The sequence below is a fragment of the Trypanosoma theileri genome (genome assembly GCF_002087225.1).
Source record: "Trypanosoma theileri isolate Edinburgh chromosome Unknown TM35_Tth_2_V1, whole genome shotgun sequence".
Lineage (NCBI taxonomy): Eukaryota > Euglenozoa > Kinetoplastea > Trypanosomatida > Trypanosomatidae > Trypanosoma > Trypanosoma theileri.
In genome coordinates this window covers 38,515-58,891 of record NW_021639844.1, presented here as the reverse complement: position 1 = coordinate 58,891, position 20,377 = coordinate 38,515, and the positions used below count along the sequence as shown (strand labels likewise).

At 39.8% G+C, this 20,377-nt stretch overlaps 8 protein-coding genes across 8 annotated transcripts; all 8 read left to right on the top strand.

Annotated features, from left to right (window-relative positions):
* Positions 1-108: 108 nt before the first annotated feature.
* Positions 109-4,404, top strand: TM35_000021230 (uncharacterized protein; the record flags this gene model as incomplete). Its single annotated transcript, XM_029021441.1, has 1 exon — positions 109-4,404. One exon carries the CDS (start codon positions 109-111, stop codon positions 4,402-4,404), a length of 4,296 nt encoding a protein of 1,431 aa, XP_028886863.1.
* A 944-nt stretch (positions 4,405-5,348) lies between these two features.
* Positions 5,349-7,034, top strand: TM35_000021220 (phosphatidylinositol-4-phosphate 5-kinase; the record flags this gene model as incomplete). Its single annotated transcript, XM_029021440.1, has 1 exon — positions 5,349-7,034. One exon carries the CDS (start codon positions 5,349-5,351, stop codon positions 7,032-7,034), a length of 1,686 nt encoding a protein of 561 aa, XP_028886862.1.
* An 845-nt stretch (positions 7,035-7,879) lies between these two features.
* Positions 7,880-8,308, top strand: TM35_000021210 (uncharacterized protein; the record flags this gene model as incomplete). The annotated part of the gene is made up of 1 exon (XM_029021439.1): positions 7,880-8,308. The coding sequence occupies one exon, from the start codon at positions 7,880-7,882 to the stop codon at positions 8,306-8,308; it is 429 nt and encodes a 142-aa protein (XP_028886861.1).
* Positions 8,309-8,822: 514 nt separating this feature from the next.
* Positions 8,823-9,749, top strand: TM35_000021200 (uncharacterized protein; the record flags this gene model as incomplete). Its single annotated transcript, XM_029021438.1, has 1 exon — positions 8,823-9,749. One exon carries the CDS (start codon positions 8,823-8,825, stop codon positions 9,747-9,749), a length of 927 nt encoding a protein of 308 aa, XP_028886860.1.
* Positions 9,750-10,729: 980 nt separating this feature from the next.
* TM35_000021190 (putative protein kinase) lies at positions 10,730-12,166 on the top strand (the record flags this gene model as incomplete). The annotated part of the gene is made up of 1 exon (XM_029021437.1): positions 10,730-12,166. One exon carries the CDS (start codon positions 10,730-10,732, stop codon positions 12,164-12,166), a length of 1,437 nt encoding a protein of 478 aa, XP_028886859.1.
* A 680-nt stretch (positions 12,167-12,846) lies between these two features.
* On the top strand, positions 12,847-14,238 carry TM35_000021180 (uncharacterized protein; the record flags this gene model as incomplete). Its single annotated transcript, XM_029021436.1, has 1 exon — positions 12,847-14,238. The coding sequence occupies one exon, from the start codon at positions 12,847-12,849 to the stop codon at positions 14,236-14,238; it is 1,392 nt and encodes a 463-aa protein (XP_028886858.1).
* Positions 14,239-14,785: 547 nt separating this feature from the next.
* On the top strand, positions 14,786-16,126 carry TM35_000021170 (protein phosphatase 3, catalytic subunit; the record flags this gene model as incomplete). Its single annotated transcript, XM_029021435.1, has 1 exon — positions 14,786-16,126. The coding sequence occupies one exon, from the start codon at positions 14,786-14,788 to the stop codon at positions 16,124-16,126; it is 1,341 nt and encodes a 446-aa protein (XP_028886857.1).
* A 482-nt stretch (positions 16,127-16,608) lies between these two features.
* TM35_000021160 (uncharacterized protein) lies at positions 16,609-18,888 on the top strand (the record flags this gene model as incomplete). Its single annotated transcript, XM_029021434.1, has 1 exon — positions 16,609-18,888. One exon carries the CDS (start codon positions 16,609-16,611, stop codon positions 18,886-18,888), a length of 2,280 nt encoding a protein of 759 aa, XP_028886856.1.
* Between the last annotated feature and the right edge of the window lie 1,489 nt (positions 18,889-20,377).

Genomic DNA, 20,377 nt, shown 5'->3' with positions numbered 1-20,377 from the left:
TCTCTCTCTCTCTCTTTTTCTATGGATATATAAGGGGAGTTGAATTAGTGAGAACTCGCTTATATATTTGAGATTTCTGCGGGTGTGACTGTGTGTGTGTGTGCCAGTATGCAAGAAGCAGAGCACACGGAGACGCGAACACGAAAAGTGGTGCGCCTCACACGTTCGAAAGGCTCTGCAGATAATGACAACAACAACAGTAATAACAATAACAATAACAACAGCAACAGTGGCACTGGCACTACCAGTGGACAACCAGTGGTTAGTGCCACCCAAGTAGTACATACATTTGAAGAGGGAAATGCCCTTGTGAAACGATTACGGCAACTAGAGAGTGAAAATGCCACACTGGCGAGTTCACTTACGAAAGTATGTGATGAGAATGCGAAACTTGCCGATTATTTAGCACAACAAGAGGCGAAGTATACAGCACTCGCACAAAGTCCACTCTCGACGACGTCAGTGTTACATTCGCTCTTTGAACCGGAAAAGACAGGATGGTTTGGTGGTTCTAAGAGTGCCGCTCGTGAGAAGTTGGAACAATTCGTAGAAGAATTACAGAATGAGTTTTTAGAATACAAAGCGAATCACGCATCTTCTAATGAGGAGGTGCAAGTACTTATTGGAGAAGTACAGAATGCCCATATGAATGCGCAGAGACTTTCCGCTATTATTCATGAGCAGCAGGAGGCGATTAGCCGTGGCCCGCTCTCTGTGGCCGTACGTATTGTTTCTGCAGAGACGGAGGCGGAAAATATTTCACTTGCGGATCTCCGCCGTGAGATGGAAAGACGCAGTGAACGTGAGGATGAACTGCGGCAGGAATTACGGCGTACATGTGAGGAACTGCAGGCAAAGACGGCACAGAATATTCGTTTACAGCAGGAACTACAGTCAGCGGAATCCGGTAAGGGATTGTCTAGTGAAGTGGAGGTTCAACAGTTAAAGGATGAGGTCATGCGTTTAGAGGGGCAGGTGAAACTATTGAAGGATTCCGTATCTACAGGTGAACAATTACATGAGTTGAAAGTAAAAGAAAATGATGCCCTACAGCAAAAGTTAAAAGAAGTAGAAGAACAACTGCGGATAGCATCGGTGGTTACGGTAGCACATGAGGATTCTCAGAGAAAAGATGAAGTTTACACATCTGCCCCATGTGAACGTTGTAAAGAACTTCAAAAAGAATGTGATGCCGCAGATGAACGATTGCAGAATGCACATCAGGAATTTCAACAACAGTTGGAAGAACGTTTGACAGAGTTAACTAATACAAATCAACAAGTAATGGAAGAACTTCAACGTACGAATACAGAATTAGAAGAACAAATACAAGAAATGGTTCCAATTGAGAATTTTAAAGCAATAGATGTACAAAGGGAGAGCCTTGTGCGTGAGCTTGAACTCGCTACAACACGTGTAAGAGAGTTAGAAGTACAACTCATGGATGCACGAAGTATTCATACGGAAACATCATCACAAAGATCATATGCTGAGAATAGTAATAATAGTAATACTAATAATAATACTACTAGAAGTGCTAGTGTTGGTAATAATAACAACAACAACAACGCACTTGATGAGGCTAAAATCTTAGCAACGTTGGAACGAAATAAAGAGCGTATTTCACGCATTGAGTTTCAGCGAGATCAGTTAATTGAAGAAGGAAAACGACTCCGTGAGGTGGCTGTAGCGAAAGAGGAAGAACTCCTTCGAGTAACACGTAGTTCTCAAGAGGATAAACAACGTATTAATTTCTTATTAAAACGTTGTGTTACCATTACGAATGATTTGAATAGTGTTACCTCAGCAAAAGAGGCATTAAGTGAACAGTATGAAAGTGCACAACTAGAACTTGGCAAACTTCGACGGCAATGTGAAGAGATGCAACAATTACAGCAGCGTATTAATGAATTAAAAGAGAAGAACGATGCTATGCAAGATCGTCTTTCATCTGTAGAAGAATTAGAAAATGAACTTGTAAAGGCGAAGGAAACTATTGCCTATATGGAGTTAGCACAAAGTCAAACTATTAATATGAGTCAATACGCGGAATTACAATCCAAAAATTCAAAATTAGAAAATACAATACAACCTGTTAAGAAACAACTAGAAGATACTCGAAAAGAAGTGGAAAAAATGAAGGCAGAAAATGAAAGTTTACACGCCGTACTCACAAGGCAGCAAAATACAATGAAATCACATGAAGAACAAGTAACAGCTTTGCAGGCAAATGATGCAAAGATGCGAGAAAAAACGACGAACCTCACTGCTGAGAATGCACGTCTACGAGATGTGAATAATACACTTGAGGCACAAATGAATAATATGCAGGATGGAATAAAAGAAATGGCAGTTAAATTAGAACAAGAACGTGCAAAAGCCAAAACCGCAGCGGAGACCACATATAAGGGAGAAATAGTTCAATTACAACAACAATTAGCAGCTGCAACGGCAACCATTGCGTCTCTTCGTGCAGGACAAGATGCGAATATACCAGAGAGTATTCACAAGAATGTTCTTGCCGCTAAAGAACGAGTGGAAGAGGAAAATAAACGTATGTCATTTGATCTTGATAAACTAAAATCAGAAATTATTATTTATCGTCAAACGATTGATGATCTTGAGTCAGAGAATGAAGAATATGTTCGAGAAATTGAGTCACTACAAGAAGCTCATATGAAAGAACGTAGTACGGCAAGTGAACGACTCGCCGCAGAGACAAAGAAACTCACAGAGGCAAATAGATTACTGGAAGAACTACGAGTTCAGCTAGGAGAACATGCACAACAGAAGCAGCAATTAACAGTACAAAAGAATGAGATGGAAGATATAGCTCAAAAGAACCGACGCGCTTTTGAAGATAAATGTCGTCAAGAAGAAAAACTTCTCGCTACGTTAGAGGCAGTCAATCGTGAAATGGAAGCACAACGTGAGGAATTGCAAAATGCAAAGATGTCATTGCAAGAACATAAAAAAGAAGTTGAAATATCTGCAGGAGCAGCTGAGACGACGGCACGTGAATGTGCGGATGAATGTGAGAAACTTCGTCAAGAACTTCAACGCATAACAGATGAGAAATTAGAGATGAAACATGAATTAGAGAAATTAAAAGAAATGACTGCAAAGAATGCTAAGAATACTATTCCCATTACACCTACTCCTCCTCCTCCTACTACTACTAATAGTAGAGCTGCTCGTAGTGTTAGTCCTGTCACCGCAGCAATGACATCAGCCGTAGCGGTAGCAGAGATAGCGCCCAATACGGTGATGAGTGGAATGGTGGAGAGTGGACTCTCTTCTTCTTTGTCTTCATCGCCGTCTTCTTCTGATCCCACCGTACTGCGGGCGCGGGCCGAGCAATTGCAGATGTCTCTCATTCAAACACAGCGGCAAATGGAGGAGCAGCGGCAAAAAAGTGTGGAGGCCGCAGAAACATTCGGCAAAGCCCTCGACAAGGCAGATGCAGAGATTGCAGAACTGCGAAAGCGGGTGAGAGAACAGGAAGAGGAACTGCGAAATGTTGCAGATGGTAAGGACCCACTCGGTACCACACAATCTCCACGTCCAAAGAAGAAAAAGAATGTAAAGAAAGGACTCTCTGCAATGGCACATTTAGATGAACTGAAAGAGACAGATGTATTGGAAGTGTCTGATGTTGCGGCGGCTGCTAGTTCATATAGAGCCCAAGAACAGCTTGCTGAAGAACATCAACAACGAAAAATGGCATTAGAGAATGCTGAGAAGGAATTGTCAATGCTTCGTGATGAAAATCTTCAACTAAAGGAAAAAATAGCAACACTCACGGATGAATTAAACACCGCACGTGAAGATCTTGAACGAGCTACTGGGGGAGATGTGGACAAGCAAAAAATAGGACTTAAAGAAAATATTAGTCTTCTTGAATTACAGCAATTTCAAACTCCACGTACCACACAAATGGAGGAGCAAATACGGCAATTAAGTGAAGAAAACAAGGGACTGAAGACTAAACTTGAGACTCTTAAAACGCTTACGCAAGGACCAAGCAATTCTCCTGATGTTAACGTACAACAACTTAAAGCAGAGTTGTCTGCACTCACAAAGGAACTTGTACCAACGAAGAATAAACTTGTAGAGTACATGGCAATGTCAGACCGTTTGGGTATTCAATATCCATTCTCTGCTGAGATGGAAGGAACTGCCGTACTTCGGCTTAAGGCGATGCATTTTGACAGCCGAACAGGGCGAGTGAGGGCGTCTTCGGCACCACGACACTTGTACGCATCTAATAACAATGACGACAATGTTAGTAGAAGCAGAGGAAAGAAAACGGACTTGCTTCCTCGAATAAAGTCCAAGGTAAAAAAACACCAGAAGAAAAAGCAGGAAAATGAAGTGGGAGATAATGTAGAAGATTTAAGATAAAGAAAGAACATAATAATAATTATTATTATAATGATAATAATAATTATTAGATCCTCTAATATTTAGGATGAGAAATCCTGTATATAACCCCTTTTCTCTACTTCTGGTTCACTCATTTTTTTATGCATCAATCTGTATACCTTTCACTATACACGTATATATATATGTATGAGACTGTATTTTAAGAAGCAGGAGGAGTATAAAAGGAGTGTTCTCCTGCTTTTCTCTTAGTTCATCGAAGTTTAATATTGATATAATTTTTTTATTTGCTAAAGTTTTTTTTTTTTTTTGTTTTGTTCTTTTTTACTATCTTCGCGTCTACGTCCTATAATTTATTCTTGTTTTATAGTTGTGACCCTTGTTATTGTGGTTATCCTTTTTCTTTAGTTGACGATTCTTGCTCCAAATACAATGAATATGTGTATTGTGTGAGCGTGTGAATATATATTATTATTGTTTTTCTTCTTCTATTGAGAAGTGTACGTATCAATTTTTCATGCACCATTCTTTCTTTCTTTCTTTTTGTGTTTTTTTTTTTTTCTAGTGCAATTTGAATTGATAGAGTGTGATTCTCGTGAGTTCCTCTCTACTCTCCTATATCTGTTTTTTTTTTTTTCTTTGTTTGTATTGTTGTACCTTTTATTTTCTCTCCTCCTCTTTTTCTTGTTGATGCCTGTGTACGGGTATGAAAAGGGAAGCAGAAAGTAAATACGGAAAACTCGTAGCTACAAACAGTTATACGAGTATTGTACACTAAGAGTGACGGAGAGTAAAGGGATTGGAAAAGGTCTTTTTACACAAACACAGTGAGAAAGAAAAAAGAAAAAAAAAAGAGAGAGGCATAAATATAGTATATACCTGCATATTACAAACGAATAAAAAACTAAAAAAAGAAAAAAAAAAAGAAGTGGTAAGGTTTACTAAAGTTGTGGGTATTCTTCAACATGAGTCATGAGGGTAATATTCAGATGGAGGCGCCCCTTAGTGCCCCTGAAGGTCACGTCACGAATGCGAGACTCCCCGGTGGCCGTATCTACACTGGTGAGGTGAGTGAGGACTGCATGCACGGCCAGGGAACTCTCACCACTGATCTGGACGAACACACCGGGACATTCTTCAAGAATCTCCCGCACGGTCACGGTGTTTTTCGCGCGTCGGTGGACCCGCACCCCACTGGTGTGCAGATGTACGATGGGGAGTGGCAGATGGGGGAGCGGCACGGCAGCGGCCACATCATTTGGAGCAACGGGGACGAGTACACCGGTGGATTTGCACATAATGTGCCGCACGGCCCGAGTGGCCGCTACGCCTTTGCGGACGGCCGCGTGTACGTTGGCGACTTTGCGAGCGGCGTGCGGCACGGCAGCGGACGACTCACGCAGCGCGGCGGTGATTATTACGAGGGAGAGTTTGTGCATGGGGCGATGAGTGGAAACGGCACCGCATCCTACGCGGGCGGCCGTCGTGTGTTTGTGGGCCGTTGGGCCAATGGAAAGAAAATAAAAGGACGCATGACATTTGCGGACAGTCACCGTATGTATGATGGGGAGTGGCTGCGGGAGAAACCGCATGGAATGGGAGAAATGGTGTTTGCAAATGATGATCACTACACGGGTAGATTTGTGGCAGGCCAGTTGCATGGTGTTGGCTGCATTGAGTACCACTCACTCGGTGGTAAAGTTTACCGTGGCACTTTTATGCATGATCAGCCACACGGAAAAGGAACCATCACAACACCGGATGGTAACACCGTTGAGGGTTACTTCCGTCACGGTAAACAATTAGCAGAAGATGATACGGCGGCTATTGAAGAAGTCCTTCGCGATATCCGCTCATTGGGAGAGGAGGCTGCTGCTGTAGTGAATCAAGATACAGTCTATGGGAAATCACCTCCAGTATCCGTCGGATCTACTCAACCACCTTCAGTTAAATCATCTGGAGAAAATATTTTAGAAGGATATATTCCTTTAACCAATGGAAAGCATGAAAAAGATAATAACAAGAATGATGTAAATATCAAAGAAGATAATACATCAGATAATAGTTTCAACAAGGCGGGTATATTATCATCAGATATGGGAAATGTAACAGAAGTTACGATGCCAAAGCTTCCCAGTCTTAATCCTTCTGGTCCACTAGATGAAGTGAAGGGTAGTACCAGTAATCCAAGCAAAGAAGAGGAAAAGGAGATATTAGCAGTTTCCGCTTCTGTTATATCTGGTATTGTTCCAGATGGATGCAAAGGATGGTTAGAAAAGTTCTCTATTGGTAGAAGCCGAATTGGACCTTCTAACTGGCGAAGACGGTACTTTATTCTTGCTTCTTTCAATACAGTGGTTTGTCTGAGTTATTACAAGGATGAATTGTGCCATACTCCTGTAACTCTTCTTCGACTCGATACACATGATACTCGTATAGTCACACGTCCCTCATTACGAACTCATAAAGAAGCGACTAAACCTGGTCGTGATATTTGTGTTATTTATGTGGAGAATAGAAAAGAGTATAAACTCTTACTTCGCGCGGACTCGGAAGATGAGCATGATTACTGGGTGGATGCCTTTCGAAAACTTTTTGATATCGTTGATTACCCCTCTGATTTTCCTCTCCTTTCAAGCTGCCCTGAATAGAGGTGTGGCTTCCATAATACATTTCAAAAATGACAAATTGTAACTATATATATATATATATATATATATATATATATATATATATTTATTTATTTATTTTCTTTGTAGAAAAATTAATATCTGCTATTTTTCTTTTAAGTTTTGAGAAGAAATACGAAATTTTTTTTTATAAGGTTTTTGCGTCTTAACGGGATGCAGGTCATATGGCGATAAGTAATATCGGAGTATAAACCAGCGTAGAAAGCCATCAAAAAGAATGAATCTAACAAGGTATATATATATATATATATATATATATATATATATGCGTGTGTATGGTATGTGGCCTTTGTGATAGGGAGAACAGAAAGCAAGTTTAAAAAGGAACTTTCTGCATATTCTTTTTTTATTATTATCAGTACTCGAGTTTTTTTAATTCTTTTTAGGTATTCATTACTTATATCGAGGGATATAATTAATGATGTGCTTGTTAGAAAATGAGGTTAATACAGACATTACATAGTAAATGAGAAGATATTATTTATTTATTTTTTCTTTCTTTTTTTCTTTTCCTTCTGTTATTCTTCTTTTAGGAAAAGGTAAGGGATAGACTGTTAACAAGTATAATCCTGTGGACTGAGGTAAAAGAAAAGGGAAGTGCATTTTTTTTTTTTTTTTTTAAGTGTCACTTGAGTTTTTTTAAATAAAATACATATTCCAGGAGTAAATACATACATACACCCGTACAGAGGGAAAGAGAAAAAAAGTGACTGAATAAAGAAAAAAAAAAAAAGGTGCACGACTATCCAAACGTACGGTACAGAATCCCAGAAAAATAAATAAATAAAACAAACAACCGTCAAGAGATGCCAACAGAGGTGCAAGATCCAGCTCCCTGCGCGGTTGAGGCAACTCTCTGGCGTTCCTGCCTGAAGGGATTTGACTACAGTCCAGACCGACCACAAGGGGCCTGTGAGCACCAGCGGGTCGGCTACTACAGCTGTATAAAGGACTGGAATATCCGACAGAAGGGACAGTATGACTACTCACAGTATAATTTAGTGAAGGAATGCGCAGGAGAGGCGGAGAAATTACATCAGTGTATGATGGTAAGCATGTTTGAGGTTTCAGGTTGTCAACAGGCCATGGCGCAGTTAAAGCGATGTGCGGCTCGTCACGATCCAGCGATTCGAAAGGCACTAGCAGGAGATCCCGCACTTGATTCCATCACAAACTTGGATGATGAACCACAGGGAATTAAACGGTTGTGGTATCGTGCTATTGGAAAACTTTAATTCTAGTTTTTTTTGATTCTTATTGGTGTTGTTATTATTAGTGTTGTTATTGGTGTTGTTGTTTGATTGGTTGTTATTGACCTAACTCTTGTTGGATTTACCTCTAGGGCTATTACCCGGTTTTTGGTACCCCACCCCACCTAGAGGCAGTGATGAAAGAAGAAAGAAAAAGGCAATCTGTGTTTTTTTTTTTTCCTTTTTTTGGATCATTGCAAATTAACTTGCACTTTGTGTAATATACTGAGAATGAAAATCTCATAACTTTAACGATGAAAATATCATTCTTCTTTTTTTTTTCTTTTTTTCTTATCCTACTGCGCATATATCTCTTTCTCCCTGTTTATGTGAGTAGCAAGTGAAATTATTAAAGGGTACGTTCATTAGATATCAAATACTTTTCAGTAAAAGAGAAGGAAAAAATAATAACTCAAACAAGATAAAAAAAAAAAAAAAAAAAATTTACCTTTATCTATCTATCTATCTATCTATATCTCTCTGTGTGTGTGTGTGAGAGATGCGGTTTCTTGTCTGGGGACACAAGGGCTGGATTGGTCAAATGTTCACTCAACTGCTCGCAACAGCCGGACACGAGGCGGTGGGCGCCACTTCCCGTGCAGATGATGTGGACGCCGTGCAGCAGGAGTTAATAGATGTGCGGCCGGATCGTGTTGTTAGTTTTATTGGCCGCACGCGCGGTGGGGCCTTTCTCACTATTGACTACCTTGAACAGCCTGGAAAGCTGCTGGAGAACATGCGGGATAACTTGTGGGCTCCCGTTGTACTTGCACAGATGTGTGCGCAGCGGGATATTCACTTTACGTATCTTGGAACAGGATGTATTTTTCACTATGATGAGACCACACACACTATTGATAGTGGAGTTGGATTTGATGAAGAGAATCCTCCAAATTTTTTTGGTTCATCATACAGTACAGTAAAGGGATACACAGATCGACTAATGCGTTTACTTTTCAACACTACTACACTTAACGCTCGTATTCGAATGCCTATTTCTTCAGATGATAGTCCATATAATTTTATTACCAAAATTGTAAACTATGATAAGGTTGTAAACATTCCTAATAGCATGACCGTATTACCAGAGATGCTACCTATTTTAATGGAGATGTCCATATCTAAAGTTACAGGTACTATTAATTTAACGAATCCTGGTGCCATCTCGCATAATGAAGTATTGGATCTGTATAAAAAATATGTTGATTCTTCTTTTACATATAAGAACTTTACTATTGAAGAACAAAATAAAATTCTTCTCTCAGCTCGTAGTAACAATTTGTTAGATACAACTCGTCTAACTCAATTGTTTCCCCAAGTAGACGATATTCACACTGCTGTAGAAAAGATTTGTATGGAAATTGCTAACAAGTACCCTAAAGGTCTTGCAAAGAAAAATATAACTCAATTAGAAAAATCATCTTAGTGTTTTTTTTTGCTTTTTCTATTGTTCTTTTTTCTATGTGCGTGTGTGTATGTGCATGTTTATGTGTTTTTTTTTTTTTTCTTTTTGTTGTTTTTCTCTAGTCGATATAAATACCATTGTTTTTCATGGAGATATACAAAAAATTAACCACTTAGTGTACCATTTTCATTGATATGCCTGTTCTCGTTTTCTTTTATTTTTTTCTTTTGCGATGTTTTTTCCTCTGCGGGGATACTGTTGCACTCGAAATGAAAATTACTTCAAGCGGAAAGGAAAAGGGAGTAAAGAGATTTTGATAGATTGTGATAACTCATGGAATTAGAAATAAGTACCCTAGAGGTTCTTTTTCTCCACATAAGCGTATTTAACACTTTTTCTTGGTTTGTGTATATATGTCTCTCTATCTAACGATCTCTATATCTCCCTTTCTTTCTTTATTCTTTTCCTTTCATGCCTTCGTGTACTTGCTGAACTCTGGAGTAAAAGGCATACTCAAAACAATGGATTTACGTACACACATTTATTTAAATTCATGAGTATAGTATTTGCATACATACACAAAACACTTGCAGATTAAAAAAAAAAAAAAACCTAGTTTTAATATTGATGCATCTGTTTTTTTTTTTTTTTTTTTTTGTATATCTGGGTGTAGATCTGTGTTTGCAATATTGGTAACTTTTTTCTGCTATTTTAACAAATCCATATGAATATTTTACTTTGTGCACATTGGATTTTTTTCTTTTTTTTTTTGTTTTTGTGATTTTCCTGTTCTGGTTTTTTTTATTATTTTTATTGTTCTTCTCTGTACTTATTTTTTTAAAAAAAAGGATTTGCTTTCTTTATTATTTATGGACGTATTTACTCTTACATCTATTCCCTCTTTTCTTTCTTTCTTCCTAACAATATATATATATATATATATATATATATACCTTACTTGTCTCTAAAGCCCACACACACACACACCCCACCGGTAAAGAATGCACATCTCGCGGGAACTCATCATTCCAGGAGCGAAGTGGTGTGAGGACGGCACCGCAGATTTGTGTGCGAATCGTCTCTGCCAGAAGAAACTCTCGCCGGTGTTCGGCAAACATCACTGTCGCTGGTGCGGCCGCATCTTCTGCGGTAATTGTGCCCCGTGCACATCTCTTTACATGGGGAAGATGCTGCGGCGATGTAATGCCTGTCGTGTGCCGCTCTTCTTTCGCAGTATGTACAACTACACCACTGGGAGACGTGAGGCGACGGTGATGCAACATATTCTCTCTTTTCTCGATCATCGCAGCATCACCGCACTGCAGCAGAGTTGCTACACCATTCTCTCTGAATTCCACGTTGTGGGCTACGACTATGTTGACACCATTCAAGATCGTTTTCCTACTTTCTTTGATGGGGCCCGCATTGGACGCGGTGGCTCTGGCACTGTGTATAAGTGTGAGGACCGACGTCGTTTTAACAGTCCACGTGTGGCACTGAAGGTGATTACGAAGAGTAGTGTTTTGTCCTTCTCCTCGTGGTGTAAGATCACACGCGAACTGGAGATTATGCGAGGACTAGATCATCCTAACGTGGCACGGCTGTTGGAAGTATTTCAAACACCATTGTATCTCGTTATTGTAATGGAGGCAGGTGAGGGGGGCACACTGAAGCATGCATGGGAATATGTACGAAGACACCACTGTGATGTGGAAGCACTTTTAGCAAATGTTCTCGCCCAAGTAGCACAAGGATTGGATTATTTATACAATAGAAAACGTATTGTACACCGTGATATTAAGCATGATAATATTGTTCTTTCTCGTGATTATACACGAGCTATAATTATTGATTTTGGACTTGCTGAATATGTTAGTGATGAGAAACAACTTTTATTTGTACCTTGTGGAACCATGGGATTTGCGTCACCAGAGAATATTGAGGCCGTTGCTAAATCATTAAGATTATTTGAAGCTACGGCTGCCACCATGCATCGTGCAGATGTTTTTAGTTTAGGTGTTGTAGCGTATAATATACTTACTGGCCAACGACCACTAAAGGGAAAGCGGTTTGTTGAACTTAGTAGAGATTTACGTAAAGGTATTCGCTGCGATGGTCCTCGATGGGCAAATTTTTCGGATAGTGCAAAATCACTTATTGAATGGATGCTCAAAACGGACGCAAATGAGCGGGCTACGGCGTTGGATCTCTTAGATCACCCATTTATTACCGAAAAAGCACCCTTAATTAAAGAAATTGCAAAGAAGCGTAATCAGGAACTTGAAATGACCAAAGAACAGGAAGTAAATGAATGGGTCTATGTTGTTCCGTCTGAAAGTCAATGGGACTTTATTGCAGAAGATGAACTTTCAAATTCAATGGTAACCACCAATCTTGAGGGAGCATCAGTATTAGTTTCAATTGCTGAGTCAAAATGATGTCTTTTTAAGTTTTATAGGATTTAGTCATTAGTGTGAGTTTGCGCCTCTAGAGACCTTATTTAATTTTTCTTTGCACGTGGCGTGTTTTTTTTTTTTTTTGTTTTTTTTACTTTGCTTATGATATTCGTATACTAACAATAACGGTGAAGGTGCGCAAGTGGATAGGGAAAAGAAGACATGTATACACACATAAACAGAAAAAAAAGTATATATTTATAAATGTACACCACAATCCAATCTCCTCCTTTTTTTTTCTTTTTTTTTCTGATGTTTTTTTTTTCGCTCTTTTCTTTGCTGTTGGGTTCGGGTGTGAGTATATATGTTTTTCCTTTTCTTCTTCTGAGAGGCGCCATCATAAAATACAGGAGTGAGAACTAACGTCAAGAGTGTGAAAACTGTGGTGCAAAATAAAGGCATTTAAGAGAATAACCTTGAACGTGTCCATCACCTTTTTTTTCTCTTTTTTTTTGCTTCAGTAAGCATTTTTTTTTTTTTTTTTTTTTTTTTTTTTTTACATTTTCTTCTCTTCCCCTTCCATTTCTGATACTCTTCTTCCTGCCCATATATATATCTCTAACCTTTTCCCCTTTTTTCTCTTTATCCCTCTCTCTCTCTCACTATATATATATATATATATATGAAAGAGACCCTGTGCATTTAGTGGGTGTCTGTGGGGGATGGACGCGGTGGCTGTGGCGTCGGCGATTCTCGACTGCGGGCCGGCGGCGGAGGCGGCCGCTTCCCTGCGGGTTTTGTCGCTCGCCCCCGCCCTCCCGCCCGTCACCGCCGACACGCCCGTCGCGGAGGCCCGGCGGAATTACATGCGCCTCGCCGGTTTGGTGCACCCCGACAAGTTGAAGAGCCGCTTCGATCGCGCCACGGAGGCCTTCCAGCGGCTCGTGCAGGCATTCGAGCGGGTGGCGGACCCAAAGTTCCGCAAGCAGCTGCTCGCCGAACAGGCAAAGGAGGAGCGGAAGAGGAAGCAACAGGAAAAGAAAAAGGAGGGAGGGGCCGCGGTGAAACGCCCACGTGAGCAGAAGAAGAAACAGGAACCTGTGGTAAAGCGACAGAAAACCACAAAGCCAACAACAAAGGAACCGAAAAGTAATAAAAAGAAAACTACCAAATTATTAGCTGATGATGATGATGATTTTATCGACTATGATAATGATGATATGGAAAGCACAGATCAAGAAGAAGAAGCCAGTGAGGAATATGATGATGGGGAAGATGAGGATATCAACTTTGAGGACTTGGAGCCCACCGTCTCCACAAGTCGTGTATTGTTGGGTACGAAACGCACGGGTGGTATCTATCGTGATACGAAGGTAAGTTGTCCACAGTGCCGTACACAATGGGTACCAGATTCTAAACAGCATTACAGTCTTTTCATGGGACCTGCCGGTAAAAAGGTACATTGTGAAACATGTCTCTGTCGTTTTGGTTGTGCTACGGCTTTGCATGCGTGCCCACACTGCAGTGGCAACTTTGATTATGATGTTAGCATGTATGATAAAACGATAGAGTGTAAAAGATGCAATCAGACAATAGGATTTCCCTACTATCCGGTTAATCAACAGTTGATTGATTTAGTGAAACTTGAAGAATGGCGTGAACAAGAGGAAGAGAAAAGAACTCGTGAACGTGATGAACGTGCGGCACGGCGAAATCAAAGTGAAGATGGAACATCAGAGGAGTTTCATCAACTTGTTGGCGCCTGTATTGTGAATGAGATGTGCCCATTGTGTCAACGCACCATCACCGCACGTCATCGTCAACACATTGAGACATGCCTAAAGACAAAAGGCTCAAAGTCATCGGTCGTTAGTGCCGAAAAAACTACACGCAAAACTACGGCACCAGCAAAGAAAACAATCACCACTAGAGGGACAACAAAAACAGTAAAAGCCGCATCTCCACAGCCAAAGAAAGCAAAGGTAGAGAAAAAGAAGACGACGACGACGACGAAAACTAAACAAACTCGTCGACGTCGTCGTCGTGGTAGTGACAGTACAGACTCCGAAGATGATGAGTCATCGTTTGCTAGCTCATCCGATTATGATGAATGATTATGATGGGTAGGGAGACTTCATAAGAGGGAATTAAATACGAACTACAGAGATGAGTAGAAAATTAAAAGATCAGAGTTTTTTTTTTTTCTTTCTTCTTCTTTATTTTTACTATTTGTGAAAGGAGTTTGAGATGTTCTGTATCTTGTTTTAATTTGAATTCTACGGCCTTTTTCTTCTTTTTTCCCACCTTATGATTAAACATTTTCCTAAATAACAAGAGGAGTTTGCAGTTTGTTGCAGCAGGGGTGGCGTGGTGGTGGTAGGTAGTACTTTTAATAAAAGAAAAAAAAGGAAGAAAACTCAAAAATAGGCAAAGTAAGCATTATTAGAAGAAATACACGTATACACACAAAAAAACAAACAGACATATATACATATATATATATACAGGGAAATACACCGAGGGTGTATTAAACACCTTACATACGTGATTGCTGCCTATAGTTTTTTTTTTTTTTTTTTATATTCTTCATTGCTTTCGTTTTTTTTCTTTTTTGTTTTGCTTCATCGTTTATATTCTTGCTGAATTATATCTACAAAATATATGGATCTTGCGGGAGATATGGAATCGGAGAATGTAGTTCAGATCCCTTCAGTCACTGATAGAAATAATAACAGTGATAAAGATGACCAAAATACTTTAAAAACAGCTGGACAGATTAAACAGATGTTGAGTACTGAAAGAGGTATGAAAAGTGTACAGCCACCAAACTGGGAACCCTTATCTCATGATGTAGTTTTCGATAAGGATGGAGTTCCTATTCCTGAGAATATTAAATTCCATTTTGCACGAGAAGGTTTACTTAGTGTAGAAGATGCGTTGGAAATTGTTATGCGGAGCGCATCTATTATGAAAAAAGAACCAAATGTTGTAGAACTACAAGGTTCTGTAGTTGTTTGTGGAGATCTTCATGGACAATTTTATGATCTTCTTAAAATCTTTGAACTTGGGGGTAAACCAGGGCAACAACAATATATTTTTCTTGGCGACTATGTAGACCGAGGTAATTTTGGAATGGAAATTGTATTACTTCTTTTTGCGTATAAAATACGTTATCCAAAACGTTTTATTATTTTACGTGGTAATCATGAGTCAAGACACTTGACCTCTTATTTTAATTTTAAAACAGAATCAGAGTATAAGTACTCACTTGATGTGTATAATGAAATCATGTTAGCCTTTGATTGTTTACCTTTAGCGTGTAAGGTAAATGATAAATTTTTCTGCGTTCATGGTGGACTTTCTCCTGAGATTGAAACCGTCTCTGATATTAATCTCATTCACCGATTTCGTGAACCCCCATCCTCTGGTCCCATGTGTGATCTTCTCTGGTCAGACCCAATGACAGAGCAGGAAGAGACAACTGTAGCGCCAGGGACAATGTTCGCCGCGAATAGTGTTCGTGGTTGTTCCTATACATACACTCACAACGCCGCATGTAATTTTCTGGAAACTAATGATTTACTTGGTATCATTAGAGGACATGAGGCGCAGAGTGAAGGTTATCATTTGTATCGTACTACATCTAAAGGAGTTCCAGCTGTAGTTTGTGTGTTCTCTGCACCTAATTACTGTGATACATATGATAATCGTGCAGCACTTATTTCTTTAAAGGGATGTGTAATGAATATTCGACAATATAATAGTAGTCCTCATCCTTATTATTTACCAAACTTTATCAATGCTTTTACATGGTCTTTTCCATTTATGGTGGAGAAAACACTGGAACTTTGGAATGGGATAATTATGACTGGTACTAGGAATTCTGGTACAATGGTACCAGCCAATACTCTTAATGACCGAATTGAACAGGTACGAGAAAAAGTATCTAATATGAGTGAGGCAATGCATTTATTTCATACATTTCCCGATGAAAAAAACTGAGAATATTGTGTAATGTAGGAACGATTTGATAAACATATTAAATTATTAATTGATATTTATCATACCCAGTGTACATCTGTGCAATCTTTTTTTTTGTTTTTTAAAGATTAACTTTCAATCCTTTAGATTGAAAACAGATGTATGGAGTTGTATTTTGATAGCATTTTTTTTTTTTTTCTTTTAACATACTTTTTTTCCCTACTATGATTGCTTGTTTTTCTTTATTCCTCGGATCAACGGTGTATCCAGAGATATTATTCGGTGCTATATATATATATATATATATATATATATATATATATATATGTTTATTTATTTATTGTTCTCTCTTACTTTGATGTTGTTATTATTATGTTATTTCCCTTTTTTTTTCTACTGAATGACTTTGAAACTATAAAATGCAACACCTTTGTATTTTATTATTATTATTATTATTATTATTATTATTATTATTATTATTATTATTATTAAAGGTACGCACAATGCCCAGACGTCCTGTGGAGAAATTGAGTCAAGCTCTTAGGCGTCAGGCGCAAGTGCGCGCATGGCAACAGAGCGAAAAGAGAACCGACTTGTCTGCACAATCATCACCACAGCCACCATTAACATCAACAACTACAGAAGCAGGAACTGTTATGCCTCATGCAGGATCTTGGCCATATAAAAAGGAAGGTGAAGGATCTTATTCTATAAATAAAGTGAAATCAAAAGATACTCTTATTCATGCTAACCAATCTCTTCGTGAGGCACTTGCACGCGGTTCACCTGAAACACAAATTACACGACAGGTACAACGTGCTATTCAACGTTCTACTAAGAAATCAGAGGCGATGAAAGCCTTTCAAGTTCTTTTGCACGCAGATGGAGAAGTCCCTACAATAACAACGTTTCGAACTCTTGCTGTTACTCTTTTACAGCATCATGTAGAAGAGCGGATAGGCTATGATACATTTCAAAAATCTTTAACAGATGCTATAGGTACAGAAAATGAACGTTGGAAAACCCTCACAGAGGAGGAACGTTCTGCTTTCGTGAATTATACTTGTCGAATGACTGAACGATGGGCAGAGCGTGGTTCCTCCTTTAATAAACTTTTGGGGTTTTCACAAGAAGGTGCAGATAATGAAATTGTATCCCAAATAGAGTATCAAATGCGAAAAAGTGGTGCAATAATTTCAGCAGGAACAATAAGCGATTTAATGCATCTCGATATTTCATGGTCAACTGCTTTGCATTTGTATAATTATGCAGGTTCATTATATCGTAACATATCACCACCAATAGAAATGACAGACCGTCTTATGGGTCTAATGACAGGATACAAAACAGGACTTGGTGGATCTCGTCCATGGAAGCATGCACTTAAACTCTATGAAGAAGCCCTTGCTTCTGGATATGATATAACACTAACGACACATACACATGCCCTAGACGCACTTTGGCGAAGTGCAGATACGTTTCACCGTGTTCGATCTACAATCTCTTCTTCACAAGAAAATTTTATATGGCAAAAAGCTATTGAAATTAGTCAACATGTACAGGATACTAAATTACTTATTGCAGGTGAGGAAGGTTGTGCTTACGCTGAAGGAGTTGTAAAGGCTTTTGCCGCTTCTGGTCGCTGGTCTATGGCTGTTTCATTTCTTGGAAACCTTGATATCTCTAGTGCAGACACAACTCATCGTTCTCTTGTACCTACGGCGGAAACTTATGTCTTTGCCATTGCGGCCTGTCTTTCTGCTGGTCATGCATCTCATGGTGAAGCCCTTTGGACACTCTTTCGAGAAAGCTACTCACTACGATCTCTTCACTCTGAAGTACTTTTGATTCTCTTGCAGTCCTTTCGTCATGTTGTTCGGACGTTACCTATGATTGGTTCTATCGTTGAGGATCTCGTGAATAATGGTAAAGGACTGGAGCGACCGATTATTGTAGCCTGTCTGCAGTTGCTTTCTACTCGTTATGTGACGACGGTAACCAAGCGGCATGTGCTGGCGCGAAAGTTATTTGACATGTACGATGCGAGTCCGTGGCCGCAGCAGCCGACGGCCCGCGCGGTGGAGTTGCAGACGGTCTTCCGCTGCGGCCGACTGATCGCCGCCGTGTCGGGCGAGACGGACGGGGCCGCCCTCGTCGCGTACGTGCGGGGCCGCGTGTCGGCGGTGTTTGGGCCGGCGGCGGTCGAGTGCCGGTGGTTTGACGCGGCGGTCGTCCACCACCCGCCGACCGGCGACAATTCCGCCGCCCTCCGCGCGCTCCTCCGCCGCCCCCCGCCGGTCCCGCCGCGCCAGACCCGCGCCGCCCTCCTCGCCGCCCTCCGCGCCGCCACCGACGGCCCCGCAGCGGACGCCGCCTCGGGCCTCACCGACGAAGACACGCAGGAGGACGCACGCGGCGAGGCGGCGAGGGCCGTGCGGGGCGCACTGGCCATCACAAACGCACTCCACACCACAGACGACACCTTTCCCCATCGCTACTGCGCAAAGATGCTCTTGATACAGGCAAATACGGCGGCGAAGGTTAGTGAACGGAAAAAGTTAGCACTCAGGGCAATGCATCATTTCTCCCAAGATTCAGGGGAGGGTATTAGTCAAGAAGATATTTCAAACCTGGCAGAATCTCTTTCTCTTACAGAAGTTCACGTGGAACACGCACTCCTGCAAACCCATGCCACACTACGCTTCACAACACTCTCTCAAAAAAGGAGACATCAAGGAAAAAAGACGGATGTCTATACCGCATTCGATGGGATAACATGGTAGCGAAAAGAGCGATTAATATTTACATGTTGTTGTTGTTGCTTTTTTATTTATTTATCTATTTATTTGTTTTCTTGTTTCGGTGGTTTGGTTTTGCTTTCTAAAATCACCATTACGTAATAAATATACATGCATTATTAAAGAAGTACAAAAGTTAAAATGGATGCTTACAATGTTGGAATGTATTTTTATTCGGAAATATTTAATGTCAATTTGAAACACACTAGTTTTTTTTTTTTTTCCTTTTTTTTCTTATTCTTTCTGCTGTGACGACGAAACATATATTTCCTTCTGTATAAAAGGACTAAAGCAAAAAAAAAAAAAAAAGCAAAAAAAAAGAAATAGTTTAACTATATCAAAGAAATTTTATTTCATCTATATATTGAATTGATTTATTTATTCATATTGAGTAATGCGTTCCTACGTCAAGACACAAAAGTCTCCTGTTATTGAGGTGCATTTCCCCCACAACCGCCTTGTCTCAGAAGAGTATGGCAACGATGACTTGTTGCTCAATTGTTTGTACAAAGTAAATGACCATCCAGAGGAGGACGGGATGCCGCTGCGGGCGTGGATAATCAAACAAGCTCACGATGCTCTCGCAAAAAATCCAAAGTTGCGTGAGGTTACCGTTAAGCCTACTACACTGAAGAGTAGTAACACACACTTTCATATTATTGTTGATGAAGAGTAGAGAAAAGGCAGAAAGAAAAAAGAAAAAAAGCAGAGAGTCTGGGGAGATGTAGGGTTTAATCTGGGAATAAAGGAACAAAAAAGGTTTTTTTTTTTTTTTTTTTTTTTTGGCTCTTTGAGTGTAGTGTACGTGTGAGTTATAATACTTTCCTTTTTTAATATTTTAATTATGATGTTTAGTTCAATGACTACTTTTCTTCTTATTTTATCTTGCTCTTATTTCAATGCTTTCATACTTTATTCATCTAATTTATTTATTTATTTTTTCTTTGTTTTTTATTTTTATCTTTTTCTCTAGTATGGAGAGACGTGATGAGCATGGATATTATAACAGATGAGCCAACATTGGTGTTTGTGCTGCGGGAGTACATCATTCCCTTCGGGGTTTTTGCGTTTATGATCTCGTGGATTGTGCGCCACGTTCTGCTGCCCATGTACGCTACTGGTATGATCTTCACTCGAGGGGAACCACAACAGTCTGAAGGTGCAGAACCGTATCCAAGAGAAAATAACGTATTATGCTCATGATAGTGTAGTAGTTTCGGAGTCGTTCTGGAGCTAGCAGTACCGTTTTTTTTTTTTTTATTTTATTTTGTTTTTTATTATGTTTTTATCTCTTTTTCCATTTCTTCCTTGTGATTTTTTTTTCCCCCCTTCCTCACACATTTGTGTTTTTTTTTTTTCTTTGTTGTTGTATATTATTTTGCACTCATAGGTGAGCACAGAGACATACATACATACATACACCTACATACGTTCAAGATTGCACAAGTGCATATATATATATATAATACCACAT